The sequence below is a fragment of the Leuciscus leuciscus genome (genome assembly GCF_965113295.1).
Source record: "Leuciscus leuciscus genome assembly, chromosome: 3".
NCBI classification, from domain to species: domain Eukaryota; kingdom Metazoa; phylum Chordata; class Actinopteri; order Cypriniformes; family Leuciscidae; genus Leuciscus; species Leuciscus leuciscus.
In genome coordinates this window covers 18729590-18745970 of record NC_138727.1, presented here as the reverse complement: position 1 = coordinate 18745970, position 16381 = coordinate 18729590, and the positions used below count along the sequence as shown (strand labels likewise).

Below are 16381 nucleotides of genomic sequence, written 5' to 3'. Positions count from 1 at the left end.
CCGAAACGGCCCGTCTGAAGGAAGCTCATTCTGGGACTGGCTTGTAGTGGCTATAATTCTGCACCGAGGCTGAATTTTTGGAAAGAGATTTCCGATACAGTACTATATTAAAGCCTACAAAAGTAGCATGTCATGGGACCATGGGATCGCAACTGGAAGAAAACAAAACTTTTTGAGTTTTTTCGCATTTCATGGAAAGAGAGCACGATTGTGTACAGAAAGGCCTTAAAAGCTGCTAGATCTGCTTATTTTTCAACCCTATTAGAAGAAAATAAACAAAACCCTAGGCATTTATTTGAAATAGTGGCTAAATTAACGAAAAATAAATCTTCAATCCCATAAAAAATTTGGGGAAATTAAAATTCAACGATTCGAATTAAGGCAGTAAAATTCCTCTCAGGTAAAATCCATACCAGCAATGACTGCTTTTTTGGATGCAACAGCAGGGATGATTAATTTAACCACACCTGAAAGAAAAGCATTAACATCAAGAATAAAAGTCTATAGGATAAATAGAATAAAAGTCTATCAGACAGTGCTCTTGTGGTTTCTCTGACACATCAGTCCAGCTTGTGTGGCTTTACCTTGAGAGAGTCTGTAGGTGACACCAGTGATATTAAACTCAGCTGCTCTTTCTAAAGCACTATAAGGAGTTTGACTCTGAGGCAGTATCATCTTAATATAGAGAATTAATAACAACTCTTTTATAATCATGGGCAATTAGATTACAATCAGGATTTAGTGCTAAATCAATTTATGTTGTTATAATTACTCTTCCAATTAAATAATTAAATGTCTGTCTTTCTTATCACACTCTAGCATATTTATTAACTGTCAGCCAGTTTAACTGTCTGATTTGGCTGATGCTCAGTGGGCTCTCACGCACTCTCTGAGCTGCCTCATCTTAAATGGAAGTATTAGACATTTAATTTAATATTATACAGTTACAGTACAAATTGAAATGATAGTAGGTTACAACAGTTATAAAGTCACACTGGGTAAAATGCACATTTGACTTAATTCTCTTTTAGACCACTCTATGGCACAAATTAAGCTCAGCACTTTTTTTCATAAATGCTTTTGATGATGGACTTTGGTTGATCCTTGACTTGATCGTGGCAAAATTGATTCTGTACTAATTTGATCTATTTTATGTTTTTTTTTTTTTTATCTTTTAGACTTATGTAGCAATAATCTCAATAATCTTTATGCAAATAAAAATGTAGCAATGTAAATGTAGAATGTAAATGTAGAAATGTAGCAATACAAAGATCTCAAGAATCTTTATGCAAATAAAAATGTAGCAATGTAAATGTCAATGTAAATGTAGAAATGTAGCAATACAAAGATCTCAAGAATCTTTTAGTTTTTCAAATAATTTTGTTTCTGTATTTTTTTAATAAATTTTGATGACAGTGTATTTATTGAACAAACATTCATTATTTAATTTATCAAAATAACCCCCCAAAAATTGTATAAACTTTGCTAAAGTGATTGTTTTGAACAAGTATCATCTTATGCATTATTCATTTAGCTAAAGTATTTGTATCAATACTGTGTGTCTTTTGTACCGTGCTGGTTTTGAGTGAGACGCTGAAAACACCACGAGTGGCACACGTGCTTCAGTGTGTAGTAGACAAAACTGGCGCTCATTGACAGAGTCGTCAGAACAGGCAGACTTCAGATTTCAATAGTAGCCTTATTGAGCTTTAATATTCACAGACACTAGTCCATATATAGATTTGATTCATAGTACTACATCCCTTACTTTTGATTTATTCATTCAAAAATGGCCAAATTCCATGACGTTCTGCTTTATACAGTAAAGTTCCATTTGTGACTAGATTCCTTCGCAACAGGACGGGGTGAATTAATGAATGAAAGCGTGAAAGTTTGTAAAATTATATTTTTACAAACAAGCAAGTAAAATAATATCTGCATATATTAACATTTTCCTTTTTTGAACAGTAGTCAAAGATTCTAGAATTCTATGATTAATAAAAGTTTTTATTTGTGTAGCACCATTTGTAAAGAATATTTTAAGCAGAGAACAAAGCGAGGAACAAGTATAGCAAATCAAAGAAATAAGTTAACACTAGTAAATTTAGAAGTTGCAGAATGTAGATGTTAGCACTGGTCAAGGATGCAAGTTTTGCACTGTGTGTGTGTTCGTTCAGCATTCAAGACTGGTCTGTATATGCATTTTTAATGTGCGATAGTGTGGATGTCTGTTCATACGCATGTGCAAGGTTAATTATCCATTATTAATGTGTGTCCATGCCAGACAAAGATTGTGTTACCCTATATACACATGTGGGAACACGTCTACACCTGAAATATTAATGCCATTTCTTTTACTGTTACGACCAGATAATCTTCTTAAGTGGAAAAAATTAAGTAAACAATGAAGAAAGCGAGACATTCAAACAACTTACACTCATGCTGTAAATGCAATACACATATTAAATTGTATGTAGAACATGAGCCCATTTACCGACAAATACAGGATTATAGGAATTACTTTTTGAAAAAAAAAAAGAATAATCAGTAACCAAACGGTCTTTTGAAACATAGAGTTACCCATTATATAATCAATTGATTGCATCTTTAATGTGTAAATGGCTCTAGGTTGCCTTGGCCATGACAAGGATACTCATGAGGAATACCATGATGAAAAATACCCACATGAAGAACCTGTCCATCACCTTGGCAACCTTCTTCCACTCTGCCCCTTTTGCCTGGTGTGCCCTCTGCTCTCTGAAACAGTTAGCTATGTAGTCAATGTTTTGCACCACTTTCTGATGTTGGCCACAGATGCATACACATCCTGTGCCAGTGGGGGTCTTACTGTATCTATCTGCTCCAAAGGTTTTGCTGTAGCCATTATCATGGAGATAGCCAACTCCATTGAGATAGCCATTGCCATGATCGTAGGTGTATCCACTAAGTTTTTCTGGAATTGAGAGTTCGCTATCTTTTAGTTTTTCCTGACTTGTCAGTGGGAGCTTATCGCTTCCATCTCGACCAATGTAGTGTGTGTATTTTGGATGATGGGCACTCTGTCGGATAGGGGAATTTGAAGATGAGCGGGTCCTCCTTTGATGCTGGTGCCTATGTTGCCGATAGTCACTGTTGTTGTGATGGTACCCATTCCCATGCCGGTGGTCTCTGTGATTGTACCCATTAAACTGACCGTGGTTTCTGTCATCATGCTGACAGTCTCCATAAAACCCTTTGTCAAAATAGCCATCTCTCTCCAGGCTAGCCAGCGGGTCTTCAGAGAACAATGGGCCTCTGTCGCTTTCAGGTGTGGTGCAGTTTTCCCCTACCTCATACACAAAGAATATCTTTGACATGTAGTCTATTATCAGGACTTTGGCCCAGTGGGGCACAGGTTTTGCTTCCGCTCCACAGAAGTGTATATTCATGATGAAGATAGTCAATGATGTAGAGGCCGTTATCATGGTCATTGTTGCGATGTAGTATTTTCCTATAAGAAAGACACAAACAAGGGATAAATAACAAAACACTAGATTAACACAAAAAATATTGGGGATTGACAACTGTATTTACTATCAGGTGTGACTTAATTGTCCTGTTCATACAACAACTTACAGGAGTGGATTGTATATTGTCTGCATAACCACTTTTAAATGCTGATGACAGGGGTTCTCAACTCTGGCCCTACAAGTCCACCTTCCTGCAGAGTTTTTCCTCCAACCCTAATCAAACACACCTAAACAAGCGAATCAAGGTCTTCAGGAATACTAGAAAGTTATAGGCAGGTGAGTTTGATTAAGGTTGGAGCTAAACTCTGCTGGAGAGTTAATCTCAAAGGCAGAGTTAAGAACCTCTAGCTTATGACAATAGATAAACAATAGACCAGAAGTAGGGCTGGAAGATGAATTATCAATGTATTAAATATGATTTTGGGAGCATTATATAATACATTTCATGAGCATCCAAAATTTTTAAGACACTTTTATTAGGCCAGTTAGGTTTAAATAAACGTAATTATTATTAAGATAAGGGGAGGGGTTCTTGATGCGTACTAAAATGGCTACAGTGGGTGCTTCTCATTTCTTATATGTGCATCCTCGTTTCCTTTCCTCGTGTCTCAGCTCCAGCCCCTGTAGGATGCGAGGGAAGGCTGCAAGGAAAGAAAATGAGGACGAAGGAATCGAAGGAAAGCTATTGGAATATTCTTGATCACTCGAGCGTCACTTCAAAGCGTCATCAGCTGTGCTCAAAGGATCTGCCCTTATGTTGTTAAAGTTTGGTTATTTAAGAAATTATTTAATAATAAAGATAAAGCAAATGCCCTGTTGATATATGTGTGATATGTGATTTATTTAAACTGCAATGGTAAAGCATAAATTAAAATTATTGTGACAGATGAGAATGGGGAGGCAAATGTGTGCGTCAGGTTTCTCGACAAGAAAGACTTCCACATATGCATCCTCGCTCATAGCTGCTCTGGAAGCTTCCTCACTCCTCGTTCCTCGCCTCCTTGCGGCGCAATTAGAGAATTGAGATGTCTTTCAAGATGGCTGAATTCGATCAGTTTCCAGGTCACGGGCTGCGAGGACGGAGGAGCGAGGAAAAGAGGAAGCATCAATGAGGATTGAGAAGCAGCCAGTGAGCCTGGGGAGGGAGGGCATGACATTGTACTATATTTTGCACTTATGAAAATTAATCATGGTTTTATAGCAAAAATGTACTAACCATGTTTTTTGGTGAATTGGTTACCAATTACCGCGATCTCCGCACCGTTGAGTGACCTAGCGTCTCAGCTGTGGTCGCAGTGCGTTTGACAGGTTGAAACTTAAATATCTGACAGGCGAGATGGCACAAGGTAAAGCTGTTTTTTATGTAACTTTTCAAAAATGGATATATAAGATGGTCATTTAATGAACTGGAACAGCCTGATACCAGTTTTCTTCCCACAGATTCCCATTGACTGCTTGCTGCTCCTGAGTCCTGTCATGTCCTAAAACGTTTAATAAATGTTTTTGAGTATTTTATGATTGTAAAAGACTGACTTGCCATTGAATAAAAAATATTGTATATGAACTGTTCCTGTACTATCTATAACAGAGATTTTAGAGTGCATTTTTATTATTTAAAATTAAAACACCTTCAATATCAAATTGACTGACCCAGCACTGTCAAAAAACAACCCAGCAAATGGGTTAATGTATAAAACCCAACAAGCTGGGTAAAAATAACCCAGCATGTGTTCTGTCCAATATTTACCCAACCCAGCATTTTTTAGGGTGTATAATAACCATGGATTTTTTTTTTTGTGGGGAGGATGGGGGGTTGTAGTAAAACCATGGTTAATTTCTGCAAGAGATTGTTTGTCCTTGCATGAATATATTGGTATATTTCAATAAAAACTAAACTGAAATATACACTTTGTCTTTGCGATTTACTTTTTTTTTATTTTATTTTTTTTATGTATCTGGCAACAATGGTTGTTTGTTTAGTGTATGATTTTTCTGACAGAAAAAAATGCTATATTGTCAAAATATATACATAGCATTTTTTTTCTATTGGCTATGTCACACAGCCATAACCAGAAATCATTAATTTCCCATTTCAACTTGTGTGACAATGTAGATGTAATGTATTCAAATTCATAAAAAGCAGTCAGAAATAATTAACTGATAGTTAACTGTTAAAGCCACTAGGGGGTCAATTGAGCCACAAGGAAGGTCTGTAAGCACAGTGACAGTGACAATAAGCATTTGGTTGTCACACTCATTTATAACCAAATTGTATCAACAGAACCACATTTAACACTCTAACCAGAGCGACAACCATCTTCTGTAGCCAGAGAGAATTGGAAAGAAAGAAAAACAGAGCTTGTTCAAATATTTCCAAAACCGTGTTAACTATTATGCTCCACTGTAAACTCACCAATTAGTGGAACACTCTCTGAAGGTGGCATACTCTCTGCTACCATCAGCTGAAATACAGTCAGAGCCAACAGCACCGTAACCCCCAGTGAGACCTTCTCCCCAGAATCAGCAGGCAGGTAGAAGCCCAGCGGAGCCAGGAATGAGATGAGGAAACACGGCAGAAGCAAGTTGAAGATGTAGAAGGATGATCGCCGCTTGAGGAGGACTGTGTAAGTAATGTCAGGGTAAGGGTCTGAGCAGCAGCCATACATAATGACGTTCTTAACAGCTGGCATGCCATGACACTCCCATTCCACGTTTTCCACAAAGTCTGAAAGGTCACCACTCTCCATGCCCATAGTGATGTCCACCTGGGGTTAAGTGATAGGATTTTCAGTAAGGGACTGTACTATATATATATATATATATATATATATATATATATATATATATATATATCATGCACTGTAACCTCATTTCTGCTGCTATTAAAAACATAAACATACAAATGTAACATTTCTATATTTTTAAAATCGCCAAATATAACAAATAAATAAATAAAAATACCTAAAATTACTTTAGAACTTACTTTACTTATTATATATATATATAATGAGGTTACAGTGCATGAAGACGACACAGAGGTCAAGCCACCATGTATTTTCTATAACTTTTAATATTATTTAATAACATCCTTTCTATGTGTTCATAATCATATATATTCTGATGCCACTTCATAATTTGGGATGCTGAGGATGTACTGGCTAAGATTTAGCATTTAAAGCTATATATTCACAGTATAGAGCTTTTTCATTTACCATTACATTTATCTAATCCTTTTGTTACTTAGAACTAAACATTTACTGTGTAAATGAGCAAAAACCCAAATGTGTTAAAAATATCCTTGCTCTACAGTTAGTGAGTTAGTGGATTACATATCTAGTGTTACACAACAGTGTGTACATCTTACTTAAGTTCAGATACAAAAAGCTTTTATCCAAAGTAACTTAATAATAGAATAGCTCAATACAAGAATATATGCATGTCTACTATAGTATTTGCTATGCGTGTACACCTATCAAGTACATATTACCTGGTTGCCATTGTAGGTCCAGGAGCCAAAGGTAAGGTTGCACTCTTGACTATCAAAGGGGAAATAAGAGACGTCCACTTTACAGGAACTCTTAGTAATGGCAGGGGAGTCCCAAGTGATCTCACCATTATACCTCAACACCACATTAGTGCCTGGGGGTCCAGAGGAGTCCTCCTCATCTGCACTGAGTAAAAAAGAGATATAGAGGTTAATAATTCAGTGTAACCGACAATCAAAACTGGTAATAAATGTACTGAAGGTGTTTTACTTGTTATACAGAACGATGTCTGGTCTCCAAACAAGATCGCTGGGTATTCGAATGACCTCAAGTCCATCATACTCATCTTTATCCCAGCTCAGGTAAGCATCATGCCAGATCTGACGCACCCACAGGTAGGTGGTCAACACCTGGTTCCTTTCATCCTAGCACAAAGAGTCAAGCACAAAACTTTAATTTACCAACCTGCTGTAGCCAAATCTATGATTTTGGGCCCTATTTTAATGATCTAAGCACGTGATCTAAAGCGCACGGCGCAAATGCACTTAAGGCCTGTCCAAATCCACTTTTGCTAGTTTAACGACGGGAAAAATGGTCGGCGCGCCAGGCGCATGGTCTAAAAGTGTTGTCTCTATTCTCTTAATGAGTAATGGGTGTGTTTTGGGCTTTGCGTGCAATAAACCAATCATAGTCTCATCTCCCATTCCCTTTAAATGCCAGTTGCTTTCGTGCCTTGGCGGATTCGCTATTTACATGATGGAATTTGATAGTGGAAAGATTGCGCGACTTTAGACCAGGATTCATTTGGTCAATGCCAGTCTATTTCAGTTGCCTCAAAATAGGAACGCGCCAACAATGTGCCAGAACACACCTTGTTTTCAGACCAGCGCGCACAGATGGTCGCAGATGCATTTGCTATTTAAACAACTTGGCGCATGACGTGAAAATGATAACTGCGTCGGACTGAAACTAGCAAAAAAATACTTGCATCGCGCCTGCCGCTGCATTGCCCCGGGTGTATGATAGGGCCCTTTATGTTATTGGTGTGATGGCATTTTTTATTTCACCTGTGTATACATGAGTTTATCAATGTTTTGCAAGTGAATAACCACTAAAATTTCGGTCTGTTTGTCATAAAAACTGAACACTTGTATTATGCCAGTTGAGTTGTATTGATTAGTTTTGTGCTTACTTTTTGTCTTTTGGGAGCGTTACTTTCATCTGAAATATTCTTCAAATATTTTCTTTTGTGCTCCGTAGGAGAAAGAAAGTCATATGAGGTCCTTTGTCAATAAAAATTATTAAAAGATTTAAGATGTCTAACAACAGTTTGCATAAATATAAAGGGACCGTTTCCAGATATTGCATTCTTTTTCAGACATCTGTGCTTATAAACATGTTCAGTCATGTGATAAGGTAAGAAAAAGATATATATATATATAATTTTTTTCAGGTAAAGGTATGGGTTACATTATATGTTAGTCCCACGTATTCAGTCACACAGGGTCTTGATCTGCAAGATACAACCCTGTTGTTCTACATGGAACACTTTCTCACAACAATGAAGAATGAAAGCGAAGAAAGTCTGAACCCTTAGGTTGCACTTAATGACTTCTACCTATCACATCTCATTGGTTAAAAGTACTCCTCAGGTTCAGTAAATGAATATTTGATTGAGTTTGATCAGGGCGGAAATTCAGTGCCTCTTAAATGAGAAATTCATTGTCTCTTTCTGGAACACGAATAAACAATGACCACCAGTGCCTTATATAACCATCATCTGAGAGAGCACACAAACACTGAACTTAAAATCATAAAATTACAATTGGATTTCATCAGTTAAAGTGACGGTTCCCCTAAAATGAAATTTCTGTCATAATTTACCCTCATGTTGTTTGCAAAACTTTATGCATTCCTTTCTTCTGTGGAACACAGAAATAAATACAAAAATGTATTCTTTATCTGTACGAGTCACTGAGTCCAACGTGTATGACCTCCAATATTCTTAAATAAGTATATTTTGTTCTGTTCCACAGAAGGATGAAAGAAATACATACAGGTTTTATGGCATGTGAGTGAGTATGGTATGACAGATTTTTTCATTTTTGGGTGAACATTTAACAGACCAACAGGTTTTTTAAATAAACCATTTTTAAAGACTACAATGATTAAAATAAAACAATCATATAGATTTTATAAGGTATTGTCAAATTATGTTTAAATAAGTGAATAAAAGCCAAGACTTTTGAAAATACAAAATAATAGTATTACCCTGGTAAAGTATTGCATCAACTGCAAAGAATCTAAACCACATTGAAAATCGTACAATATTTAAAGTAAAATGAATGAGTAATATTTGCAATTTTTCACTAAATTTCGGTCAATAAATACAACTAAATAAACAAACTTGTGACATAGATCATGTGAACTACTTTGAACTACACGGAAGGTTATCTTTGGCATGATCATTGTGTTTTGCAGAAACTTCATGTCAACCTGAGTGCTGCTGCCATTACAGCAATAGACTGAGGGACAAACCATAGGGCCATAGTAAGACATTATAAAGTTTATGTTATTTTGATAATTCAACGTTTTACTCCTTATAATTACTACGCTTATAATAGTTTATAAAAAAATATTTATTTTTATAAATGAGCATGTTCTAATGTTTCTTATTTTAAGGCAGACAGTACTTTTGCACCAGCAGCAATGAGTAAATAAATAATCTAATAAAATAAAAAATATTGAATAAATAATACAAATCTTACTTTCCAGGTTACTTAAACACACATATACTGATGACTATTTAAAACACTTTAAAGTGAGGAGAAAACATGATCCGCAGTGGCACTCTAGCTAGGAACTGTTATACATTAGTCACCCAGCTCACACTATACATACACATATAATGTTTACAGTGTCACGAGATACAGAGAGTTAATGAGAAGAGGATCCACACAATAAACATTTGATAACTTCTGACACCGGGTTATCCACTATAACTGCAACTGTAGTGAAGACCACAGCTGGTAGTCCATTGAGAGGGCAAGTTTGCCTGGTTGGTTACTATTGGCAATTCTATACATAATTGTTTGGGCAAAAGCATATATTTAGTAGTTAACTGTAGTTATTTAAGTCATGGGCATGAATGAGTATATGCATTTGAGCTATGCATGTATTTCCAGAGGTTAAAAGTTTGGGCCATTATGTGATCTGTGCGGCTTCAGAATTAAGTTGCAAAAGTTTGCCCCGAAATCACACAAGCCAAGCCACATCAAGGCCAGTTGGACAGTGTGTGGGTGTTATACAGTATACCTTTATCTCAGAATCAGCGGTTATTTCAGACTCTGCAATATAGGTCTGATGTGTGTGGCTATAAACTCATTCTGCTCTATTATTCAGTAAAATATTTAATTCTAACTATAAAATAGGTACCAGATTAAATGTCAATACTCTGTAGACTTGTGCGTGCGTGTTTAGTGCTCACCATATCTTTGATCTGAGAGAGTGTGATCTGTAGAGTAACGTTGAGAGCTTTGTCTGTGTCCTCTACAGGCCGTAAAGCATTAGAATAGTTCTCCATTAGGTCATTCAGCAATTTTTGAGCAAAACGACCCTGAGCAGAGAAAACAACTAGAGAGGAGAACATATTGTATTTAGTTGTAGGACAGAGTATTGACAGTTGTTTTTATACAATAAAGTCATGTTGAAATTGAACAAATCGGCCCAAAATTATCACAGGTAATTATTGTCATTTTGTGGAAACTATGATTGTTGGGGATTTTTTTTAAGGCACCAATTAAGATTACAGAAAAATAGTAAAACGTTTTGTTTTAGACATGCATTATATAACATTTCAGTACTTTAATATACTGACATACAGGTAATCATTCAGTAACATGATGTTTAACAAAGTATTATATAAATAAATAAATATATATAATAGTAATATATATGTAGCTGGATATAAATATAAAAATATTTCTTAATCAGTATTTTCATATTGTTTTGCGAGAAATTTGTATTATTATCCTATTATTTTTATTTTCAGCATAAACTCAAGAAAAAAAATGTATAGATATTTAAAACAAGAAAAGCCCATTTTTAATGAGGTATGAAAATTAGGCTTAATTCAAAATATATTCTCTAAAAATCTATTGTTGTCTGACAATTTTGCTTATAAAATAAATGTATCTTGTTTACTGAAAAACAAAACAAAAATGCTGATTAAGAAAATGATTTTTTTGAACAGCATCAGCATTAAAAGGAGCATGAACTTACCATGTAGCAACATGCTAATGTGAATCACAAGAAATATGATCTTCATTTTTCATAAGAATGGCAAAAATAAAATACAATTTGCCAGTTATTATTTGCTGTTGCTCCTCATTTGCTCTTCATTTTTAAATGTTATTTTCTGCAGAGGAGGAAAGAGAAATTGCGAGAAGTCCCATAGCGATCTGAACGTTGAGAAGTGATGGTGTGCCATGTACAACACTGAAGGCCTGAATGTCATTCTTACTGCTTCTCTGGAACAAGAGCCGAGGTATCACATAGCATGCACACTAACACACACCCACACACACACACCCACACACACACACACACACACACACACACACACACACACACACACACACACACACACACACACACACACACACACACACACACACATACACATACACACAGACACACAAACACACACACACACACACACACACAGACACGCGCACGCACAGACACACACACACACACACACACACACACACACACACACAGACACGCACACACACACACACACACACACACACTTCATGTCACTGTGGAGATATTCAACTATGTAAAAAGAATGTGTGTTTATAACACTGGGGATCTTCTGTTCTTTCAAAAGCAGAAACATCTTGTGTGTTATCTTTCCAGACTTGTAATGGATTGTTCGTTGTGATTTTATGTGATTGAATGTGTTCGTCCTGTCAGTCACAGCGAAAGCCGATCTGACAAGGGTGTAGTGCAGACAGGTCAGGTGGTTTGAATGTTACACACAATGAATTTTAAAGGAAGAGACAGTCTCCCCTCTTACACTTGAACACACTTAATTTCAAGACAGCAGAGATTAACTTGTAATACATTACAAGGACTAGATAAAACACTCTGACATCCTGATCTCTTTTTCAGTCGTGTACTGTATGTGGAAATGAAAAATATGCTTTTTAATCACCTTTTCTTTGCGTCTGTGTTCCATATCAACTTTCTTATCTCATTAAAGAGTGAGAACACGTAACATTGTTCCCTGTATTAGTTTACTAGTGGGGTATATTCTTTTCTCAATGGCTGAGGCACTGAAATGAAAAGTGTATGTTAAATTAATACGGGGCCGCATTTATTCAGAGCAGCGCAGTAATTCTCATTTTACATGAGATAGAGAAGGCTATGAAAGAGTTTATGTATCAGACTTATTTGAGATAAGTCCGCTTTTTAGCTTAGGTAGCATTTTTTTTTTTTTTTTTTTTTTTTAACACCATAAACTAATATAAACTAACGATTGAAAACAGTGAAATAAAAGAGCTGTATTTAATTACTGGGAATAGCTTTTATTGAACATAAAAATAAAACTCTCAGGATACTTAGACTACTAGAATATATATATATATATATATATATATATATATATATATATATATATATATATATACTAGACTTGGCAAGACATGAACAGAACATATGATGATAGCAGAAAAATAAAGTAAACAAAACACAGGGCTTATAAATGAACATCAGGTGTAAATCATTGAAAAACGATGGAAACAAACTGAAAGCAAAGAAACTGAACACCCGCACCCAGCCCCCCAAACACAGAACAAACACAGATTACCCTTAACAGCATTCCAAATTTTCTAGTGCTGGAAATGTTTTTATTTTTCGTATACGATTTTGCATGTAAAACAAATATGTGACCCTGGACCACAAAACCAGTCGCATGGGCCATTTTTTTTTTTTTATTGAGATTTATACATCATCTGAAAGCTGAATAAATAAGCTTTCCATTGATGTAGGGTTTGCTAGGATAGGATAATATTTGGTCGATATATAACTATTTTAATATCTGGAATCTGAGGGTGCAAAAAATTTAAGTTGTCCATTTATATTCGCAATTGTGCTGCATTCACTCACAAAAATAAATGTTTTATATGTTTACGGTGGGAAATTTACAAAATGTCCTCATGGAACATGATCTTTACTTAATATCCTAATGATTTTTGACATAAAAGAAAAATCAATAATTTTGACCCATACAATGTATTGTTGGCTGTTGCCACAAATATACCCGTGCGACTTGTGACTGGTTTTGTGATCCAGGGACACATGTTAATTAACTACTTCTCTTATAGCATTCTAAGTACCATTGAGGAGTTGTTTGTAACCGAATCTCTTTAGATTGTGTCACACAGCCCCCTCATATTTCCCATCACCTACGCAGGAATACAAGCACATACACACACAAGGACCGTGGGGTCTGAAATGATGAGAGATGAGAGGAATAAGACAGGAAGTGGTTTTTCTCGAGGCGTCTTTATATCTTTCTCTTTCTTTCTCAGGCGTAGGAGAGTTTCATATCCTGTAGTGCACTTCGGCATATTATGCTGCCAAACTACATTACCCATAATGCTCCAGCATAGACAATTACTCTCAGGGATGACTAAATAAATGTTGCTTAAAAAAAGAAAGTTGTTTTAGATCATTATTCTTTCTTCACCCTCTTTTCTGTCTTACCTGTTCATGTTACACCGCAGCAGAGCATGTCAGTATCTTTAGACAACACTTTAGAGATAAAATGACAATGAAATGATGACTCAAAATGACTCAGAATGTGTATTTTCTTTGTGCTTTCTGAAATTAAGGTGATTCTTTCAGTATCATTTTCAGGGGTATCTTCCCTGTCCTACACACTCATTCCTCTCTGACTCACCATTGGCCAGATAAACCAAAGTGTGGAAAATCCTAAAGGTTCAACTTAAATCTCTCAGACTATTTATGACTTGGTTTGTTGGTGTTTTAGCATCACCTCAGCAATTGGAACTTAAATGCATATGTGACTTATCTGATGATGCTCAATCTCTTAAGTTATGGCTTAACTGTCATAAAGAGGTGATTGTGCAAGGCTTTGATGCTTTATGGGTGGATTGTCTGTGTATGTGTATCAGAGCGTTCGTGTGGTAAGAGAACGATGCAGGTGTTTCCTGTTGTAGAAAAGAGAACAGTGCGGTAGGGTCGCATAGAACGAATGTGTATATGTCTGAGTGTATTTATTTTGTGTGTTGTGCAGACCACAGCACTCTGTAAATTTGCCAAATATTGACTAAGGCATATTAATAATATATATATAACATATCCAGCAATCTGTCTCACCCACATATTACAGTTTCAAGTCTATTACTTTAGTTCACCCAAAAAAAAAAAATTCTGTCATTATTTGCTAATTTCCTGAAAATAAAAGAAGATATTTTGTGGAATGTCTCAACAGTTTTTGTCAGTTAAAGCCAGTGAGGTCCAAAAATAACACTGGACCCTGTTGACTTTCAATGTAAGGGGAGAAAAAACACAGAGACATTTTTCTTTTCTGAAGGAAAATTCATAAATGTAACACAAAACCTTATAACGTTCATTATTACGTCCATTGTTAATATTCAATAATTCAACAATTCATTCATTGAATATTCAAAAATTCAACAATTCAATTCACTCCATAAACCTGTTTGCCTCACATGTGCGCTCACTCAGTGTCGTATTAAATAAACTCTTTGATAGTTTTCACTTCCTCTTTTGTGGTATATGTATTGCAGTTTGAATACAGTCCTGTTGATCGCATTAGCTAATCCCACTCTTCATTTGTTTAAAAGTAAGAATAACCCATAAACTACTAAAATAATCTACGAATAAACCCATTCAAATTGTAACTGTACAATAGGTCATTTTCAACATTTTTCATTCTTCTCAATAGCAACTTTTCATTCAACCTCTCATGTTGATTTCTAGAATCAGTACAAAATATTTCTGATCACGTAGGAATACATTTACTTACAAAACATTTAGAAAGAGATATACATTTCGCAATACAATTGTAACGTTTTTCTATAGAGCCACGTGTTTTCAGCAAGTTCAGAGAAAGACGTTCTCCTGCTGGGATGTGGTTTCGGTGTCTGAACTCTTCAGTTCTCCAAAAGCACCAGCCTACATCACCTCATCTCCATAAACCACATAACATATACTTTTTCTTTATGTTGCTCTGTCTTCTTCTGCTCCTCTGCCAACTTTTCCTTTAATGTAGTGTGTGTAGTAGCACACCATTTCCTTTGTTTTATTGCCTGTGTATTTGATACATTTATAAAAACATTCTCCTGCTTAATAACGTATGACATGAAGGGTCAAAATGTCATAGGCTATATGTTGGGAATATTATAGATAACTGTATACTGTACATTTTCCTGTGCTCTCGTATGTATCAAGCCTTATCCACATGATCTGTTTTACATTGTGTCCAAACCTGCACAGTGCAATCGGTTTTCTGGACAAGCAAATTGTCAGTCCACACAAATACAAATGTGCCGTGTGATGTGATACAATCACAGCCAGTCTAAATATATCTGATGCAAAATATATATTCATAGTCAAGGAGGTTTGTAATATCTGGAGTAGGAAAGTGAAGTTAGCTCAAACCATGTGAACTCTGTCTCTGTTGTCTTTATGATTGTTCTCACCAGACACTAATTACACTGACGAAGGCTAGAACCTCAAAACAGAGTGTTTCAGAATAAATCATATTTTCTCTTTTTATCCTGAACTGTCCCAATGTAGAAGACATTATGTACTACATATTATTTTAGTGTTCTAGATTTTTACAAGCAGTGCGTCATAACATCTAACATTAAGTAAAGATTTAAAAAAAAGAGTTTTTGGTGTGCGTCTGAGAAACCGCTCGTATACCCCGTTGTTACGTATTGGGTACAGATTGTCTCAGATACCAGATGCAGATTTTTGTTGCATAACGACAGAAGACATAATGTTTGTTTGTCAAAGGCTTTGCATGGAATACAGTTCCATTGCAACTGTTTTTACCAAGGCGTGTTCAGATTGATGTCTGGGGGCGTCAGAGGTTACGCTGTCCACAAAAAAATTCTGCGAAATATTGTGTATAAAAGAGAAAAAAAAATGTTTTATTAAATAACTTATACATATTTCAAATACTTCTACTAATACTAATAATAAGAAGAAGAATTTAAAATATATACATTTATTTTAATGAACACTTTCAAAAATGTCTTTGGCTTTAGTACAACAACAACTCGGTTCACTGTGCATGCCAGACCACACAGATACATTGCAAAG

The 16381-nt window shown here is 35.7% G+C and overlaps 1 protein-coding gene across 1 annotated transcript; it reads right to left on the bottom strand.

The window, feature by feature from the left end:
* Positions 1–2029: 2029 nt before the first annotated feature.
* chrna9a (cholinergic receptor, nicotinic, alpha 9a) lies at positions 2030–11453 on the bottom strand. The gene is made up of 6 exons (XM_082165616.1): positions 11276–11453; positions 10482–10627; positions 7265–7419; positions 6997–7180; positions 5923–6274; positions 2030–3490 (listed from the first exon to the last, which is right to left on the bottom strand). Exons 1-6 carry the CDS (start codon positions 11319–11321, stop codon positions 2625–2627), a joined length of 1749 nt encoding a protein of 582 aa, XP_082021742.1. The 5' UTR covers positions 11322–11453; the 3' UTR covers positions 2030–2624.
* Positions 11454–16381: the final 4928 nt, after the last annotated feature.

Coding starts and splice junctions, on each gene's coding strand:
- chrna9a (XM_082165616.1), bottom strand. CDS start 11,321: ATGAAGATCATATTTCTTGTGATTCACATTAGCATGTTGCTACATG. Junction 7,420..10,481: donor TCTCTCAGATCAAAGATATG/GTGAGCACTAAA, acceptor TCTTTGTGCTAG/GATGAAAGGAACCAGGTGTT. Junction 3,491..5,922: donor AGAGAGTGTTCCACTAATTG/GTGAGTTTACAG, acceptor TCTTTCTTATAG/GAAAATACTACATCGCAACA.